The sequence below is a fragment of the Rattus norvegicus genome, chromosome 7 (assembly GCF_021556685.1).
Source record: "Rattus norvegicus strain SHRSP/BbbUtx chromosome 7, alternate assembly SHRSP_T2T, whole genome shotgun sequence".
Lineage (NCBI taxonomy): Eukaryota > Metazoa > Chordata > Mammalia > Rodentia > Muridae > Rattus > Rattus norvegicus.
Window position 1 is genome coordinate 129,248,514 of NC_141540.1, and position 20,626 is coordinate 129,269,139.

The window sequence follows — 20,626 nt, forward strand, 5'->3', positions numbered from 1 at the left end:
CAGAGAAAAATTAATAATCAAAGGGGAAAAAAAGTGGATCAGACCCTAGGGAACAAGATATGACAAATAAATAAATAAATAAATAAATAAATAAATAAATAAATATCTACCAGAAGCAGAGGCAGAAAGCAGACCCCAGGCTGTAGGATAGTGGACCATGCTACCAGACAGAAAACCTGGAAAGGTTGAGCAGATTCAGAAACCCCTGAGATACTCATGATTGAGAACAGTAGGCATTTAAATCTACTGCTGACCAGGTTCCTGTCCTGGAACACATGACCATGACACCCCATGGAGAGGACTGTGACAATCAGTCATGTAGGGACAAGACCCAAAGCCCCTCGACATGCAGATGAGGCATCCCTAATGTCTCAGACCAACCCACTAGAAATCATCTGCCTTTAGACTTCAACCCACCCCAAAATGTATATAAGACCCTGTCCACAAGGAGTAAAATGCACGAGTTATTTCACCAAAGGCCGTCTGAGTGCCCGTTTTATTAAGCTGTAACCCCCAAAAGGAAGATTATTCTCTTACAAAGCTGTCAAAAGCTGCTCAGGCCTACCGCAGCCACTTCCTGCCTGGTGGTCCCCACTTTGGTTCCTAGCCACCTGCTGTGACCTGTATCACCTGCCACCACTCTGGGACAGCAACCATCATGGAAAAGCCTCACCTTGCTCCAGCTCCCCCTTGGAGATCTGCAACTCTTTGGCCACTCCTGCCAGGCCAGAGCCCAGCAGATCCCGGCGGATAGCACCCCAGTACACAGATCGACACCAGGCTTCGGGGACTAGAATGGATTTTGAGCCATGGGCATGCTGTGCTTCGAATGTGTTTCCTTAGTGTACAAGTGCCAGAGGCTTGGCTCCCAGTATGGTGGTGTTGAGGCAGGGAGGCCTCCAAAGGGTGGAACCTGGTGGAAGAAGATAATCTAGTCAGATTATGAGCCTCAGGAAGAACCAATGAAGTTCCGTGAGGCTGGTTTAGCTCTCTTAAGAATGGATTATAAGGAAGGGTTTGGTTCTGCCCCTCAGCTCTTCATGGGTAGCTTGCTCTCCTCATCTGTACTCCCCAATGCTAGCACCGGCACCATGCCCCTGGGCCTCCGTAGTGAAATAATCCTCCTTCCTTCATAAAGTGTTCTACCTTGGGTCTTTGGTTATAATAATACAAAATGGACTCAAAAATGTTTATTTTTTTTAATGTCCAACTTGAAAATGTATATACAGCTGGTTTTGTGTGCCAACTTGACTGGAGTCATCAGAGAGGAAGCAGCCTCTATTGAGGAAATGCCTCCCTCCATAAAATTCATCTGTAAGGCATTTTCTCAATTGGTGATCAATGGGGGAGGCCCAGCCCATTGTGGGTGGTTCTATCCTTGGGCTGGTGGTTCTGGGTTGAACAAGCCATGGGAAGCAAACCAGTAAACAGCACCCTCCATGGCATCTGCATCAGCTCCTGCCTCCAGGTTCCTGCCCTGTGTGAGTTCCTGTCCTGACTTCCTTTGGAGATGAACAGCAATGTGGAAGTGTAAGCTGAATAAACCCTTTCCTCCCCAACTTGCTTCTTGGCCATGGTGTTTGTGCAGGAGTAGAAACCCTGACTAAGACAGTGTATATAGCAGTATATAAAACAGAAAGCAGTAAAGAAGATCCTAACCAATGTGAAATGTGTGTAAGTCGAATCAATAGAACAAAAATCTAGACATAAAAATTAGAAGACAGTAGATGTTTGTCACTAATGTGGACACAGCTACGGCAAATGAGTGGATGGAGAGGCAGAGTAAGCATCAGTGCAGGGTGAATGACAGACTAGAGGATGCTAGCCAAGCTTCACAAGAGGAAAGAGGACATGCACTGGAGATATCCAAGAGACAGGCCGAGGATGTGTCTTCTTTCATAAGGCTCAGCCTACATATTTGAAGAGTTGTGTAAGTCAGAAGTGGGACGAATAGAGGAATCCACCAATCCCATAACAGCAAGCCCATGGTGCCAGTCAGGACAGCCGATGACCCCAGGAGTCCTCAGCAGCAGCACAGGATCCTGGACCCCATGAACAGGCTTCAGCGAACCAAGATAAAACAGCCATGCCTAGAATCCTGAGTCAGATGGCAGGGTGACTGCCAGGATGTGAAGGAGGAAAAGCAATCCTGGACTGAGAGCTCACCACCGTGGGCTCCCAACAGACACTCACAAGGACCCAAGAAGGGAAGATAAAGAAACATCATTGCAGGGGAAAGGAGCCAGAGGCCACAACAGTGACGCACACTGGCCAAGATGAAGCACACAGAGCCTGTAAAATACTACAGAAGCAAGGGGATAAAGCCCAGCAGACACCAAGCAGGGTGACCTGAAAAGGGGGCTGGGGGCTTCCTAAAGAGTCTGCCAAGGGAACTTAAGAAAGGCTGTGGATACGATGCTGAGATAGGGCATTTGCCTAGCAGGAAAGAGAAGGAAAGAAGGAAAGAAGGAAGGAAGGAAGGAAGGAAGGAAGGAAGGAAGGGAGGGAGGGAAGGAGGAAAGGAGGGAGGGAAGGAAGGGAGGGAGGGAGGGAAGGAGAGGAAGGAAAGTGAAAGGAAGTGAAGGAAAGAGAAGGGAAGGAAAGAAGAAGGAAGGCAGGGAGGGAGGAAGAAAGAGGGGGGAAAGAGAGGAAGGGAAGGATAGAAAGGGAAAGGAAGTGCAGGAAAGAGAAGGAAAGGAAAAAGGAAGGAAAAGTGGGGAAAAGGAAGTCACCCAGAAAGTGTCCTTGGTAGGGAAATAAAAGCAAAGACTCTGGTTTCCATCAGCCCCAACCACTGGGCACCAGATGCCTGCCTACAAATAAGGGAAAAGAGATTAAAAGGGAAACAGATGATAAACTGTCTATTCATAGATGATAAGATCAAATTATCTATAGATAAAGTGCAGGAATTAATAAGAAAGTTAAGCAAGACTGCAGAAGACAAAATCAATGAAACAAAATCAATTTTTTCTACATAAGCCACTACAAAATGACCATTCTAAAAGAAACCACTTACAATAACATTTTAACACAGATGAGATTTAGAAGTACATCTACTCCAGGCCAGATGACCCTGGACAGATTTCTGAAACTTTCTGAGAAGCATTATCGAACGGTGCGACAAGAAGACTATCTTTATCCATGATCCGGGAAGCAGAAGGATGTCAATTCTCCTCTGGCCAATCTGTAACATTAATTTTTTGCAGAACACAGAAGGCTGAGCTTCCGATTTGCACAAGAAAGGCCCTAAGGACTAGTGGCACTCTGAGTAACAAACAAGGACAATTCAACATCCACTCTAGACAGATGAACAGATCCAGGGAGGATCGTGAAACGGCCAAGAGAGTCAGGCTCGGCGGATGGCCAGAGCCTCTCTGGCCACACCCTCACACCTCCCTCACCTCCTTGCACATGTGAAGCAGTAAATTCTCTGAGCTTTTGGAAACCTTTGAGTTGTGCCCACACGCAAAAGCCATATGCAGGAGGTAGGCAGGGCCGCATCCCACTACCAAGACCCCGTTGGCAAGTGCAGGCTCCCACACAGCAAAAACACTCTCATGAATTACAGGCCTAAGGGTAAAACTCTGCGGCTAAAATTTTTCAAGGAACAACATGGAAATGAATCCCTTCTCCAAAGCAGAGGGAAAAGAGTTCGCTATGTGAAGAAACTGTTGCTGACAGTAACTGCCAAACTGTTGAGAGCTTACAGTCATCCAAAAACATCATACAAACAAAGAAAACCAATATCTGCATCACATAAAGAGCCTAATAAATCAATTTTTATATGGGGGGGCTTCAAAACACAATGGGAAAGGATAGTAATGTCACAAGGACCAAAGGGACAATGTCACAAGAGCAGGGGCATAGTAAAACTACCCCTCTCACCACCTACCGGACCATCCGCATGGCTCTAGGCCACCATACCAATTGCAATTGTCTCTCAGTTAGGTTCCTGCAGAGCTGGGAAGGGAGAAACAAGAAAGATGGATACATCATGGACAGCTGAGACATGTCCAGGACCGCCATTCTGCAGAGTGGGCAAGCAAGTTGGCTTCACCCCCAAATCCAGGCATCGTTTTCTCCTGTCCACTCTCTCGGCAGGCTCTGAGGAGTAAGATTCCATCCTGAGTGGTGTAGTGGGTGAGGTGGTGCCAGGTCAGTCCTCCAGCCCCCGGTGCCAAAGCAGATATCTTGGGGCACCGCGGTACAAAGCTAGCGGGGTAAAAGACACTGTTACTCTTTATTATTTTTATATCTTTACAACAACATATCTGTGTGTGTTTATATGTGTGTATGTGTGCGTGCATATGCATGTGGAGGCCACAGGACAGCCTCAGGTGTATTTTTCAGATACCATTCACCTTATTTTCTGATTGTCTCTGACTGTCCTGGAGCTTACAGAATAGGCTCGACCATCAGGCTGGCCAGTGAGTACTGGGATCCTCCCCAGCTCTGGGATAAAAGTGCATAACAATTTACCTGGCTTTTTACCAAAGTTCTGAGGATCAAACTCACAAGACAAGTAGCTTTATCAGCTAACCCATTTTCCAAGTGCCAAGTACTTCTTCAATTCTTTGGGAACGCACCACACAGAAATGTCCCACTCTGGTGATTATTAGGGCCACAGGTGTTGGGAGCTGGTCTCGTTAGGCATTCTGGCATGACAAACTACTGCTGAAACCAGCAGGCTGGGCAGGCAGGGAAGCGAGAGGCAGCCTGTCACTTTCTGATCTTTAGCTGGACAGGAAATAGCGGCAGCATCGTGATGGGAATTCACCACAGGAAACAGGCCCATCCTGGCCGCAGACGCTCATCTTGGACCTGGAGCAAAACGTTTTGGCAGCACTGCTGGTTAACACTCTTCACTAATTATCCTGAAGTCCCCGAGCTGTGGATCTGTCCGAGTGGATTATTGCCTGTTTGTGAAGAGACTCGGGTTCACATGCAAAACCGAGAAAGATACGTGAGGACACATTGCCTGAACTACAAGAGTTCCTTCTTACATATGGGGTTTGCGGTGTTTAAAAACGAGCACCTCGCATGGGCTGGAAATGTAGCTCGGCTGGGAGAGCACACAAAGATCCGGGTTCAATCCCCAGCACCGCATAAGCCAAGCATGGTGACCCACACCTGTCAGCCAGGCTCTTGAGAAGTGGAGACAGGAAGATCAGAAGTTCAAGTTCATCCTCCACTACTTAGGGAGTTTTGAGGCCAGTCTGGGATACATGAGACCCTGTCTCCAAAACACTGAGTCTCCTCAAAAGTATCTTTTGTACTTCGTGCTTACAATTGTGAGCCTGAAGAAAAAAGCATGTGGTATTGGGCTGGCGTTACGGTTTAGATCTGATGGCCGCCCACCACTGGCTCATGGTTTGAATGTTTGGTGACATATTTGGGGATGTTTCAAAACCCTTACAAGATGAATCCTAGCTAGACAGTCACTAGGGGCGAGACTTTGAGGGCAATTCCCACCCCTGATTTCTCACTGTGTGTTTCCTAATATCTAACTGGAGGGAGGATTGATTTGAGCTCACAGTGGAGACTGCATGGCAGAGCAGCTGGGTTCATGGCTGGAACACGTGACAGAGGTGGGTGGGTCACTCACATCTCTAAGCACACACTTGAGGTGGTGGTCTATACTGACTGGTTTTGTGTGTCCACTTGACACAAGCTGGAGTTATCACAGACAAAGGAGCCTCCCTTGAGGAAATGCCTCCATGAGACCCAGCTGTAAGGCATTTTCTCAGTTAGTGATCAAGGTGAAAGGACCCAGCCCATTGTGGGTGGGTTCTATAAGAAAGCAAGCTGAGCAAGCCTGGGGAAGCAAGCCAGTAAGTAACATCCCTCCATGGCCTCTGTATCAGCTCCAGATTCCTGACCTGCTTGAGTTCCAGTCCTGACTTCCTTTGGTGATGAGCAGCAATATGGAAGTGTAAGCTGAATAAACCCTTTCCTCCCCAACTTGCTTCTTGGTCATGATGTTTGTGCAGGAATAGAAACCCTGACTAAGACACCCTAACAAGTGTGTCCAGCTCTTCCAGAGAACCCCATGCCAGGTGGCTTAAAGCTGCCTGTACCTCCACATCCAAGGGAGCTGACACCCTCTCCTGGCATCCTATTCAAGTGCACACACACACACACACACACACACACAATTTTTAAATCTTTTTGAAAAGATAAGATTAAAAAGTTAATGATCAAGGAAGACACTTGAAATTGACTTCTGGCTTCTATATACACACATGTATACATACACAAGGACATACATAAATACACACAAACATGCACACATGTATTCATACATAAGAGCACATACACATGCACACATGCATACATACACAAGAACATACACACAAGCATGCACATATGTATGCATACATAAGAACATGCACATGTACACATGCATACATAAACAATGCACACATGTATACATATACAAGAGCATACATACACACAAACATGCACACATGCATATATACACAAGAACAAACACACAAACATATACACATGTATACATACACAAGAACCTACACACATACTTGCAAGCATGCACACACGCATATATACACAAGAACATATATACATATACACACAAGCATGCATAAATGCATACATACACAAGAACATATATACACGTACACACAAACACACATGCACGCATACATACACAAGAACATATATACATACACACAAACATGCACACATGCATACATACACAAGAACATATATACACATACACACAAGCATGCACACATGCATATATACACAAGGACAAACACACAAACATGCACACACGCATACACACACAAGAACATACACACAAACATACACAACAAATAAAAAGAAAAGAAAGAAAAGGCAGAGAAGAAAGAAGGAAAGGAATCATACAGGAAGAGGTCACCAAAGTCATCAAAATTATCTTCCTGTTTCTTTTTCCTGAAACCTACTCAATGGCCTCACTGGGGAGGGTACATAAGTGCACGGCAAATTCAGAATTTAGGGACTGACATCTCATTACCAGTGTCAAGTTTAAGTTCAAAACCATAATACCCGAGTGACTTGATTTGGTTGAGTGACCACTAATTGAAGTTTCTTGTCAGAAAATGAAATAGATTTGTGAAAACACTAACTTGTGTTTCCTGCTATTGTGGCTTTGTTTCCAACACCCAGCTGAGACTCCTTGGTTAGAATCTGTCCTGCCCTCACTCCAAGGAGGCTTCGGGTCACTGTGCCGGAACTCACAGAGTCGGCACGAAAATCACCTGTGAACAAATGGACACTCGCTCTGATACATGTTCTTGGGTTAGAAAGGGAACCACAGAAGGGAAAGGAGGCTTTGAGAAAAGTGGGGTGTCAGCGTATGTTGAGGTATAGGAGACTGTATATGTGTAAATGTGTGTTTATGTGTGTGCTGAGCATTGCGCACATGTGTGTGTGCATGTGTGCATGTGCCTAATACCGGGCAACCTGAACCGTGCATGTATGAATGTTTCTGGACAGTCTGTTATTGGGCAGTGTTACTGAGTAGTGTGTGAATGCTTGTATACACATGTGATGGGCTGTGTGTGTGCATACATGTGTGTGTATATGTGTGTGTGTGTGTGTGTGTGTGTTGATGAGCAGTATGATTTATTAGTCAGGATACATGAGTGTGCCCCAGATAGTGTAATTGAGCGCACACTCTCCTAATGTGTACTCTCTGCATCCGAGGGAAGAAATCCACAGAGCCACAAAGGAAGGTCAATTCTCCCAAAACAATCACTTAAAGCTGGTTTGCCTCCTGATTAATTGGAGTGTCCTTTCTCCTAAAGTCCCCATCCGTCTGCTTTATGTGAACAGGTCACTTAAGCCCCTGGGATGCTTGTGTCTCTTGTTTTTCTTCTTTGTCTGTATTTATTGAATTCAAAGATCCTCTCCTGTGAAAGCTGAATGACTTTCCAAGCTACTAATGAGAAGGCAAGGACAATCTAGGCAACCAGGCCAGGGGCAAAAGGGAAGTTCCGCCCTCCCACTCCTCTGACTTTCCTGCCCTCCTGCCGAATGCCTCAGGAGAATACAGGCAGAGCAGCAGCTACAGGGGGAGCCCAGAGACTCAGGATCACGTGTCCACATCACCATGGGTGTCAGGGAAGCACAACACTAGGCTCTAAAACAAAACCAGAAAACAGAGCTGCACCATACCCTGGCTAAGATGCTCATATAGCCACAGGTAGCGAGCGTCCAACAACGCTGACAGAACCAAGGCAGTGCCCACCCCACAGCAGCCACGCGTCAAAGCAGAAGAACAGAGGTGAGTACCCACAACCTAGAGGGAAAGCCTCCTGCTGCCCAAAAGGGACAAAGTGTACCCTCACTCATGAGAGACGAATCACGATAAACCAGGAAGAAGTGCAGACCTGGTCTCCACAGGACAAGTAGATTCAAGTAGCCAAAATACAGGGATGTTTGGCATCATTAGAACCCAGGCCAAAAAGACAAGGACATCTCTGTATTCCACCCACATGAGCCCAAAGGACCATGAAGATTTATCCAACCTGAGCCAGTGAGAGAATAGTACATGCTTACAACTGCCAGGGATCTTACAGGAAGGGCCTCTTAGAAATAAACTGAACGGGGCTGGGGATTTAGCTCAGTGGTAGAGCGCTTACCTAGGAAGCACAAGGCCCTGGGTTCGGTCCCCAGCTCCAAAAAAAAAGAACCAAAAAAAAAAAAAAAGAAATAAACTGAACAATAAATTTTTATTACACTTATCGTGTGTGTGTGTGTGTGTGTGTGTGTGTGTGTTCACACACATGTATGCCTAAGTGCACATGTGGAGGTCAGAGGACAACTTGCAAAAGTTGGTTCTGTCTTTCCACCATGTATGTCCATCCAGACAGTCCAGCCCTGTGCCCAATCTGACTCAATCCCATGCCAGTCTCTCACAACCCTCTGACCAGATCCTGGCTAGACCTCCTGTCTGGTAACCATCATCTCTTGATCAGAACAGCCTCTCTCAAAGAAAGCTGGGTCGTTACCCATGAGCCTCCAGTGTTTCGGTCCCTGTGTTCTTCAAGGGTTATCCAAACAAGGGACCTGCCTTTGTGGTACCTGCCACAGTGCTGTAACTGCTCTGGCCTGCACATCCCTTCAGGAGTCTATACTCATCCTGAAACAGGAATGGGAGTATATAGAGAGCCAACTCCAGAAGGTCGTATCAGAAGTGGTACCCTAGGCAGGACAGGGAGATAAAGCAAGGATGGGAGAGAACCAAAGATCTCACAGACAGGTAGGGCCGCTATAGGGAATCTTGTAGGAAGTGAGAGAGCCCAGGAAGAGCACCAGGCTCCTGGAGCAGCCTCCCTGAGGGGGCGTGGCCATGCATACACCAATCACAACAGGTCCTGGGGCAGAAGCTTCAGCTTACAGAGGCCTAAGGGCTTCCTTCAGACACACTGGGTGCAAGGTTGACCGCTAGCATCCAGCCTGAATGTGATCAGTCTGCCATGTGAATGATGCCACAGGCTTTCCTCAAAGCTCTTAAAAGCTATTTTTACTCATTTGAGGTCCCCCTGGAAGTGGCACCCATCCTGCTTGGCCTTAGCTCACTCTCTGTAGGCAAGGGTTGTGCCCTCTCCTCAAAACTGTTCAACTCACACATCACTGGAGACTGAGGTCCAGCTTCCTGGGTCAGATGCTTCCCAAATACATCAAAGTAGACTGAGGTCCACAGTGCTTCAAGGCATAAATATTTTACAAATCTACACACAGTGGGTAGCTTCACAACGCTTGGAGCCTGGAGACCTTTGAGAAACCTAATCCCTGCTCATTTTCATTCCTGGCAAATTATTTATCAGTAATTTATGAAAGTATCATTTCTCAAAAACACACAGTTAGGATCCCAGACGTGACCTTGAGCAGGGCCAACCGTGCATGGCCAGGCATCATGGGATCCGCACGCTGCAGAATTCAAACGTTGCAGATCAAAGCCAATTATCCTGGGCTCCCTTCAGCCCCCCTTCACAGCCATTCATCCTTCACCTCTGTGTCAGACCAAACAACAACCTTAGCTAAAACCTTTCAGAACGCATTAACTGAGCAAACCACCAGCTTCCACCAACCAGAAGTCTAAAACCACCTTCAGACAGCATCCGAGGACTGCAGAACAGACTTTCTCCCGCTGTGCTGCTCCCCGCGGCCTCTGAAAGTGCCTTCATGACTTTCTTTTATCCTGAAACTGTAAAACCCTGCTATCTCTTCCACACTGGAACACGCTATTCAGGGTAGCCTGAATCTACATTCCCAAGCTCTGGTTGCTCCTGTGTGTCTCAGAATGCGAGCAACTGAGGTCAGAGCAGGAGTTTGCATCAACGACTCCCCCCACCATGAGGGACTAGGAGCTATGTCCTTCCTCTCTTACGTGGCTTCTCATTTGATATTTGGTAACATGGATGAGAAAAACAACTAATTCAAGTGACCACAGGATAGGACATGATACAGCACAGGCAATCGGAGCGCTGGTGTGGGGGATGGGGGAACAGTATGTCACTGAACAAAAGGTCCAACCCAAATACTGAGCCTACTTCAGCGAGACCACAGGTGCTGACCAACAACCCACACAGGTTAATATAAGGTGAATAAGAATACTTTGAAACTTGACAGAGACGCGATGTAGTGAAAGACTTAACCCACGACCCAGCCTGGAGCCAGACAAAATAGAAGAGACGGTAGAAATTAATCACGTGGATAATAAGGTCGATTAATAAATAGGCCCATTCCCAGCACACACTTTCCCTCCAAACTTCGCAAAGGATTTGCAGATATTAATCACAAATAAGTCGGCAGGATAAAAAGCACCATCGGGGCTGGGGATTTAGCTCAGTGGTAGAGCGCTTACCTAGGAAGCGCAAGGCCCTGGGTTCGGTCCCCAGCTCTGAAAAAAAGAACCAAAAAAAAAAAAAAAAGCGCCATAAATTCAGAAGATATGAACCATGTGTCTACTGTCTAGGTAGAAAAAAATAACATTTAAAACATCCAGTTTTGTTCAATTCGAAGACAAGGGTGTGAATAAATCAACCGAAAGGAAATCAAAATGTGAGGTAGAAAACCAGGAGAAAAGTCCCAGGCGTGAAAGATGAAGGGCGGGGTTGAGAGATGTCAAATAAGAAAAACGGAGGAAGCCAAGCAGTGGTGGGGCACGCCTTTGATCCCAGCACTTGGGAGGCAGAGACAGGTGGCTTCTGAGTTCAAGACCATTCTGGTGTAGAGAGCGAGACCTATGTTAGCCAGGGCTACCCAGAGAAACCCTGCTTGGAAAAGAAAGAAAGAGAAAGGGGCAAGAAGAGAAGGGGAAAGGAGGGAAAAGGAGAGGAGGGGAAGGGAAGGGAGGAGAAGGGAGGAGGAGGGAAGGGGAAAGCAGGGGAGGGGAAGGGAGGAGAAGGAGGGAAGGGGAAAGCAGAGGAGGGGAGGGGAGAGGAAGGGAGAGAGAAAAGAGACCTCAGGACCCAATCTGCTGCAGTTGCAAGGAGAAGCAGGATCCAGGAGGGAACAGTCTCTTGTCAATTACTGGGAAACTAGACCTTTGCCCCCTCATCTTTGGATAGCCAGTAAATATTCAGAAGCTCTGAGCTCCAACAACAAAAGAAATTAGGCTGGTGCAGCTACAGCACAGGCTGCACTACCAAAGAACACCACAGAGTTCAGTGAACCCTGATGTACACAGAGCATTCTGTGCCACGTGAGCATGGAATCCTAGGATAGGCTTTGTGCCCCGGAGAAGGCATGGAAATTGTAGGGAACTGCGTAGATTCTGGGGAAGGGGCTTTGGGATGATGGAAGCCTGATGGGCAAACGACAGGACTGAATGAAAATGAGGGCATGACCACTTCTGGGTATGGTTGAGGTTTTATTGTAGATATGAGGGAGAGCACAGCCAGAGGCATCCGGAAGGATCCAGACTGAACCTGGCCAGCAGACTGTACCCAGCCATGATAGGAGAACTGAGGAAGCTCTGTGTGTGTGTGTGTGTGTGTGTGTGTGTGTGTGTGTGTGTGTGTGTGTGTGTGTGTATGAGAGAGAGAGAGAGAGAGAGAGAGAGAGAGAGAGAGAGAGAGAGGAGTAGGAGTAAAGGCTGGCCATTAGCATGTGGAGGTGGGAGGAGGGAATGGGGAGAGAGGGGAAAGGGCAAGAGGACAAGGAGGAGCAAGCAGCCCCTCTTAAAGTGAGTCAGGCACACCTGGCTATTGCCAGGTAACTGTGGGGTAGAACTTAAGACAAAATGCTGAAGGGGAGGTGGTAGGGGGAACCAAGAGAAGAACCAAGAGAGCATGTAGTCAAAATGGCCGAGTTATATAGTTGTATAGGGAAGGGAAGCCCAGCCCCTGGGTTGGAAAGGTTTAGGGTAAGAGGCAGGATGATAAGTGCTGGGAGGAGCCACAGGTACTGAGTGAGACTTGTCCCAGATTTCTTTGAGATCTGACAAGGGCAAAGTGCAGAAACAGGAAGTGTACCCTCTAAAGCATGGAAACGAGAAATGTGCCCCTCAAAGCGTTAAACGGGAAGCAAGACCCTTCACCTGAAGCCGAGAACGACCGCATTCCAAACCCTGGCAGAGATAACACAATAACAGTGGAACCTCATTTGATGTAACCATAGCGCTGGCCAGATGAACCCAGCGTTCTCCATGGGCAAGCATATCCCCAGCATATCTCAGGGCTCAGCTTGGACAGCAGTCCCCAGGTAAGGGCAAGCCTCTGAGACAATGACCTGCAGTATAGGTGACAATCACTGTCCTTCCAGCATGTGCTTTGGCTTCACCTGGAGAGAAGCAGGGCTTCAGGGAAACTCTAAGAGCTGGGGACTGGGCAGCAGATGGGTAACCGTGGCTATCAACTTAACATACCTGGGGAAAGAGAACCTTAGATGGGAAACTACCTCTGTCAGACTGTCCTGTGGGGTAGTTTCTTGATTAATATCGATGTAAGAGAGTGTACTGGCTGGCGTTGTGTGTCAACTTGACACAAGTTAGAGTCATCAGAGAGGAAGGAGCCTCCGTTGAGAAAAATGCCTCCGTGAGTCCAGCTGTAGGGCATTTTCTCAATTAGTCATCAAGGGGAAAGGGCTCAGCCCATGGTGGGTGGTGCCATTCCCAGGCTGATGGTCCTGGGTTCTATAAGAAATCAAGCTGAGCAAACCGTGGGAAGCAAGCGGGTAGGTAACATCCCTCCATGGCCTCTGCATCGGCTCCTCCCTCTGGGTTCCAGCCCTGCTTGAGTTCCTGTCCAACAATGTAAGTGTAAGCCAAATTAACCCTTTCCTCACCAACTTGCTTTTTGGTCATGGTGTCTTCATCACAGTAATAAAAACCATAGCTAAGACAGAGGGCTGTGTAAGAAAGGCCGCTGAGCAAGTCAGTACATTCATGGCATTCTTCCGTGGCCTCTACTTCAGTTCCCCTCTCCAGGTCCCTGCCCTCATTACTGCCCTGGATCCCCTGGATGCCGAGTCGTAGTGCCTGCCATCAACCAAGTGAAGGAGAGTAAAGACCACTGGTCCAAATTTTTTTAGTCAAATTAAGCAAGCTTTATTATATAAATAAATATATCTGGCTCGGTGACTCCTCTCCCTAAATGGGGGGGGGGGGGAGAACCACCCTGAACATAGGAGAAGTGGGAGTTTTATACCCCAAACTCTGCACAGCTGGGAGGAATGAGCCATAGATCCATAGGAAGGCATTCCATCCCAATCCAGCTTCCCACAGCCAAGCTCCTGTCCCAGGCCAGAGCGTCTCGGCGAGGAGGTAGACTAAGCCTTCAAGTTCCCAGCAACCGGCAGGTATGTCCAAACCCTGAGGTCTCCATTCTGCCTTTCCCCCAGCCTTTCCATGAGCCGTTCACACACTTCCTTGCTGCTGGTGTCACTCAGTTGGCGTCAATAGAGAGGGATCCCGAGCCCACCCCTGACGATCTACGCTGAGAACCTAACTGGGTCCTGATCATGGAACCTAAGCCACCAGACCCACACTGTAGAGTATGTGCTTCTCAGGGAAGTCCCGTTATATTCCTGTAGTGCTGGCAGTGCACCACTGAGAGCAAGCATTTAAGATGTGGCCCCAACACCAGCAAGATGGTAGCCCCATTCCAGGCTCAAACACAAAACCCAGGGTACCGGCTGGCTTTGTGTGTCCACTTGACACAAGCTGGAGTCATCACAGACAAAGGAGCCTCCCTTGAGGAAATGCCTCCATGAGATCCAGCTGTAAGGCATTTTCTAAATTAGTGATCAAGGGTGGGAGGACCCATTGTGGGCGGGGCCATCCCTGGGCTAGGTTCTATAAGAGAGCAAGCTGAGCAAGCCAGGGGAAGCAAGCCAGTAAGAAGCATCCCTCCATGGCCTCTGCATCAGCTCCTGCTTCCTGCCCTGCCTGAGTTCCAGTCCTGACTTCCTTCGGTGATGAACAGCAATGTGGAAGTGTGAGCTGAATCAACCCTTTCCTCCCCAACTTGCTTCTTAGTCATGATGTTTTGTGCGTGAACAGTAACCCTGACTAAGACACCCAAGTGTACAGAGAACCACACACCATATCTGGGTCATGAGGAGAAACAGCAACTGCATACACTTAGATGTAGAAATAGAAGGAACCACAACCAGGGCACCCAGGCAGTTTGGATGGGCCATCTAGCAGGTAGACACAGGAATGTCAACACCTAGAATGGACAAGAGGCTCATCCAGAAGCCCCACGACTCACGAGGATTTTCTTGAGTTCTATCCCAGAGAGCGGAATTCCCTGAAAGTCCCACATGAGTCACCATACATGGGGGACAAAGAAGCAGGTGAACAGCTATTTCCAATTTCACGACGCAGAACTCAAACACTTGGCTGATGGCTTCCAGCAGACATCAGGGAGGTCAAGGTGTGTTCGGAGGGTTTGGAGAGGGGAAAGCTCAGAAAGTTCCCAGCAGCATGAAACAGAACAGACAGAAGGCAGGGGAGCTAGCATGGTGGAGGACTCCAATGGTTTGCATGTATGCAGGTGTAACATGTATGTTCACAGAGGCTTCAACACCCCACAGATTCTGCTGCCCAAAGGAAAGCCACTCCACATGACAAAGAGACCTGATAAGGGGGTGGGGTAAGGGACAACAGTGACTTTTCACCAGCAAGCTATAGTTTGTCCCCTAGTCCCTGCATACCCACTTCTGTTAGATGTGGTGATAGTGACATACAAGGAGCAGCAGAAATGATCCTTGCTGCGATTTATCACACACACACACACACACACACACACACACACACACACTCCATCTCTGCAGCCTACCCTAACAGAAGGGTTTTTAAAGGGGCTCAGAACACTGGAGAGCCCAAAGCACCCTAGCCTCTGTACAGACGAGTCCTGAATACAACACAATTGAAAAGCACCACCACCCCATCCTGCCTCTCCTGTGTTCATGGACAAACAGGTCCCTCTACCCTGGTGGTGCCTCCAGAAGTCCAGCCACCCATATTTGTCCCCCATACCACTGAATTTGAGCTGTGGAAGGAGAAAGCAGTTGGATCAGGTCATCTCTGAAGCTTTGTCCAAAAGCTGTCACGCCTGAGAGGCCGCAGACCCCAGCACTCTCCAACATGTCTGTCACCAAGTGAGCCTAAAGCAAGCCTTCTTTTGTGGTTAGATCAACCATATTATTGCCACACTGGCCCCACTGGACAGATGCTCTTTGTGGGGATGCTGACCCAAACACTGTACCTCCACCACTCTGTATGCTATGCTCCCTAATGGGACCTGGTCATGCACGGGCAGCACCACCACATACTTCCCTGGGTCTCTCCTCTTGTTCCACAGGAAGTGTTGAAAGATCTGCTTGCTGGGCTCTCGATGGAGGTACATGTGGGAGCTCCTCAAGAGGGTTCTAGAGCTGTCTTTGCAGGCCTTGGAGTTGTCACATTCATCAACACCACACCTTCTGAGGAGAGGCTCATAATCTCTCATCTAACCTACTGAGTCCTCCCCTGGGTAGACCTTCAGTCCAGAACAGGAAGGGGCAGAAGCCCAGGCTCTGGACCAGTCAGCAGGTGTGGCGTCCTCACCTTGTCTCTCCTGATAATTTATTTAACTTCCTCTTGCCTGAGAGCAAAGAGGCTCCAACAGGTCTCTTCAGAGTAGAGAAAACAGAACCAAAGGGCCAGCACCTATAGGTGTCTCCTTCTCCCAGTCCTCTCCCAGGCCTTGAGGGAAACTAGGCCCTTTCTGTGTTCATAAACCCACCTGAGGGAACATTCTAGAATGTTGCAAGCATCAGCCTGTCAGGGAGCTCAGGAACCAATTCCAGATAAGCTGAGTGGGAGAGGAAGGCCAGAGCACCTTCCTCTCTCTGGAGGACCCTCTCTGTAGGGGGTTCCTCCAGGACGCTGGGTCAACCATCAGGATGCTGGCTCTTAAGCAGGCCTGAGGACTCTCTAGATGTTCTCATGGGTCCAAAAACGTGGCATGTCTGAGTCCAGCACCGGACTAGAGACCCCGCTGCAGACCCCCAACCAACGCTGCTGGTTCATACTTGATCCCATTGGCATCCTGTGTGCCATGGCCACGTGGGCGCTGGTGCTGAGCGGTGGGTGGGTACTAGTCCGGGACCTGCTTATACCATCTAACAACATGTTGTACATAGTGGCCAATGGTATGATCTTCCATCTGCTGGCCTCGTTGGCGCTCGTGTCACACCTACGGACTATGCTGACCGACCCAGGCTCTGTGCCCCTGGGTAACAGGCCCGGGCCTGACACAGTGTCCTACTGTCCTGACTGCCGCTCTGCCATACCGAAGAGAGCAGCTCACTGTGCAGTGTGCAAGCGCTGCATCCGCAAGAACGACCACCACTGCCCCTGGGTCAACAACTGCGTGGGTGAGGACAACCAGAAGTACTTCTTGCTTTTCATAATGTACATTGGACTTAGCGGAACCCATGTTCTACTCCTGCTGGGCATCCCTGTCCTGTGCAGCTACGCCCGGGGCGAGTGGGATTCGAGCAGCAGCGTGTCCCCACCTGCCCCTATCCTCTTCCTCCTCCTGGTGGCGTTGATGGGCTTCGTCCTTTCCTCGGTGATGCTCTGCACCCAAATGTGCACCATCTACACAGACAAAACTACAACAGAGCTGCTGTATCAGAACACACACTCACCAGGCAATCGGGCCAAGTGCGCAAACCTGAAGGCTATTTGTGGCTCCCACATCTCCCTGGCCTGGCTCAGTCCTTTCCATTCCCCGGAACATTACAAAATGAGTGAGCCTCACAATACGGCCTGAGTCATTTACGGGTGTCCAGAGCAAAGCACAGTGCCACACAAACCTGAACAAGCCAGTTCCCTGAAGGAAACCAACACGGCAGAGTAAAAAGTAATATACCTCAGATTTTCTTGGGCAATAAAACAGGAGAGGAAAGTCAGGTGTCGCAGGAACGCAGAGGAAATTGAGCTTCCTGTGCCCGATTGGGGCTCTACCATGCTGTCAGGTGGAAAGCAATTAAAGGCATCCCTTTGACTACCGGTCCTGAGTGGGTACCCACTCTCGTTTAATTTTAACTGTACATTCTAAAGTAATCGCAAGATGATAACCTGCCTCCTGCGGTGGGCTCAAAGAGCGTCATTGGGTTCTGAACGGTCTTTGCATTCCTCACAAGTCCAATTCCTTGCAACGGTAGGGGGTTTTTTTTCTCATTTTTTTTCATATTGGTGGATTTGATTTTAATTAGAGTCTCTGCTTTGTGGTTTATCAGTGTACCCTAGTTTTGGTTTGGGGTTTTGTTTTGATTTGTTTTATCTTTTTGTTACATGTATGTCCTTATTTGGTGGATGCCCACATGCTATAAGGCTTGTGTCGAAGTCAGAGGTCTGTTCTCTTCCCCCATGTGGATGCCGAGTATCACAAGAATCATCAGGCACGATGGCAAATACCTTCACCTGATGAACCATCTTGGTGATGGAAAGACTGAGTCTTCTTCCATTGGCTGTATCTATTCACATTTCACTCAAGACCTCACTAGCCACAGGAAATGACCGGGATGTCTGAGGTTACTTACACTTTTTGATCGAGCTGTACAAGATTGACCAGAGGTTCCTTAAAACAGAGGGTAGAAATCACTAACTATAACTTCTGTTTTAAGGTAAGGATATGGGAGGTCCCTCCTGTAAGACAAAACATGGGGCTCCTAGTGCCTAACCTGCCATCTTAGGGTTTCCATTGTTGCAACAAAACACGATGGCCAAGAAGCAAGTTGGGGAGGAAAGGGTTTATTCAGCTTACACTTCCACATTGCTGTTCATCACCAAAGGAAGTCAGGACTGGAACTCAACACAGGATAGGAACCTGGAGGCAGGAGCTGATGCGGAGGCCATGGAGGGATGTTACTTACTGGCTTGCTTCCCTCGGCTTGCTCAGCTTGCTTTCCTATAGAACCCAAGACCACCAGCCCAGGGACGGCACCACCCACAATGGGCTGGGCCCTCCCTCCTTGATCACTAACTGAGAAAATGCCTTACAGCTGGGTCTCATGGAGGCATTTCCTCAAGGGAGGCTGCTTCCTCTCTCTTGACTGGAGCTTGTGTCAAGTTGACATAAAACCAGTTTACCTGCTCTGCCACCACATGACACCTCTTGTGACTGAAGTACCATGTCAACACCAAGAAGTCTATACCAGTGCCACCTACCAGCCCTGCACATGTAACTCCATGAGTGCTCATGCATCTAGCACCACACGAACACAGAACTCCCCTTTTATAAGTGCCCCTTCCCCCTTCACCTAAGACCTTCTACATCTCCGGGGTTCTATCGTTTCAAAAGCACTACATAAATGGAGTTATACGGCATGCCATTGTTCAAGGGTATTGTTATTATTATTATATTATTATTATATTATTATTATTTTATTAATTTGTATTGTCCTGGAGATTCAGGTAAGGTTTGCTTGTGTTAGGAGTTGTCTTTTATTGATAAGTATGATCAGTGGTATGGATCTGCTGCAGTATTTGGCCAGTTTGGACCCGTCACAGATGAGGCCACTAACGACTGTGTGTGGCAGTTGTGCACCTGTACTTTTCTGTTTCTCTGGCACCAACGCCCAAGGTTGCACTTGCCGGTCACAGAATGGGACACCTCCAAATCCTGCAGCGCCTGTTTCCTGTGTCATTCACACCTTCTGTCACTGCTGTCAGGGATGAGGGACATGACCGTCCCACACCCTTTGGCGATAACACCAGGCATTTCATCTCGCCATTCTCATGATGTGTGGTGAGACCTCTCGTGGTTTTCATTCTCTCCTGGCTGATGGAGTGAACCCTCTTTCCCTGTGCCTGTTTTCCATCCACACACCGCTTCAGAGAAGCGTCTGCCTGTTCCCTGATTGGTTTCCTGGGTATTTCTCTGTGATTTATACAAGACCCAGCATGGCCTCTGTGAGTTCATTCACTCCAGCCTGTGTGCTGGTGGACTCTCTCTCTCCCACTGGCTTCCTTTGGCACAGTATCAGATTCACTCGGGCCTGGGAGGGTCTGTTTCTGGTTCCTCTAGCACTAGCATCTCAGTGGTCTCTGTTCCGCCTCCCCGCACACAGCCCCCTGTTTTAGTATCTGGCTGTGGCTGCTGTAGCATCAAATGAGACAATTCCTCCAACTTCCCTTCCAAAAGTGTTGTAACTCTGTTCCATTTACAGCTTAGAGTAGGAGTTCTAAGTTTAGGTGAGTAAAGAGGTCTACAGGGAGTGCTGATAGCGTGCAGGGGTGAGGCTGAACTAGACATCTCTATGCCTTCTGCTCAGTTCTGCTTTAAACTTAAAATTCCTGTGAGAAACAAATGCAAGGCTGAAGGGGGAGATGGCTAGCCTCATGGTCCACGTTCCATCCCCGAGACCGACGGGAAAGGCTGGATGCGTAACGGCTCACCTGAGGAATCCCTATAGACACGTGGTAGAGATAAGAAAATCGCCCAACTGCAGAAGTGCTGGGCCAGCATCTCAAAGCTTGCAGTGCAGGAGAAACAGAACAGACTCTACCTCAATAATGTATGAAGAGAGAGCTAACTCCCAAAAGGTTGTCCCCTGACTTCCATGTGTCCATTATAGCATGTATGCCCATGTGCTCGTATGTGCACACACACACACACACACACATACACACATACACACACATACACACACATACACACACATACACACACATACACACACACACATACACACACACACATACACACACACATACACACACATACACACACACATACACACACACATACACACACATACACACACACACATACACACACACACACATACACACACACACATTATAATTGGGGCTGAAAAGATTGCTCAGTGGACTAAGATCACTCATTCTTGCAGAGGACCTGGGTTCGACTCCCACCATCTACATCACAGTTCACGACTGTCCACTAACTCCAGTCCTAGGATACACATACATGCATATGAGCAAAACACTCATACACATAAAGTGATCTAAAAAATGCTTTTTTGGAAGTCTCAGCGAGCAACAAAATAATTAGCTAAATGTGGTAGTGCACTCCTTTAATCCCAACTATTGGAAGGCAGAGACAGATGGATCTCTTGAGTTTGAAGCCAAGCCTGGTCTACATAGTGGGTT

General features: G+C 48.2%; 1 protein-coding gene and 1 long non-coding RNA gene across 4 annotated transcripts; one reads left to right on the plus strand and one right to left on the minus strand.

Moving 5' to 3' along the window:
* Positions 1–470: 470 nt before the first annotated feature.
* On the minus strand, positions 471–16,207 carry LOC120093707 (uncharacterized). 3 transcript variants are annotated; one of them, XR_015624932.1, is made up of 4 exons: positions 16,067–16,207; positions 4,516–4,916; positions 3,893–4,212; positions 471–913 (listed from the first exon to the last, which is right to left on the minus strand). It is a non-coding gene; the product is annotated as an uncharacterized LOC120093707 (long non-coding RNA). The 3 variants fall into 3 exon arrangements; XR_015624933.1 differs by lacking the exon at positions 471–913 and having other exon boundaries at positions 3,760–4,212; positions 4,587–4,916; positions 16,067–16,206; XR_015624931.1 differs by lacking the exon at positions 471–913 and having other exon boundaries at positions 3,760–4,212; positions 16,067–16,201.
* A 78-nt stretch (positions 16,208–16,285) lies between these two features.
* Positions 16,286–17,518, plus strand: Zdhhc25 (zinc finger, DHHC-type containing 25). The gene is given in 1 exon segment (NM_001039333.1): positions 16,286–17,518. A coding segment is annotated over 1 exon segment (840 nt). The 5' UTR covers positions 16,286–16,439; the 3' UTR covers positions 17,280–17,518.
* Positions 17,519–20,626: the final 3,108 nt, after the last annotated feature.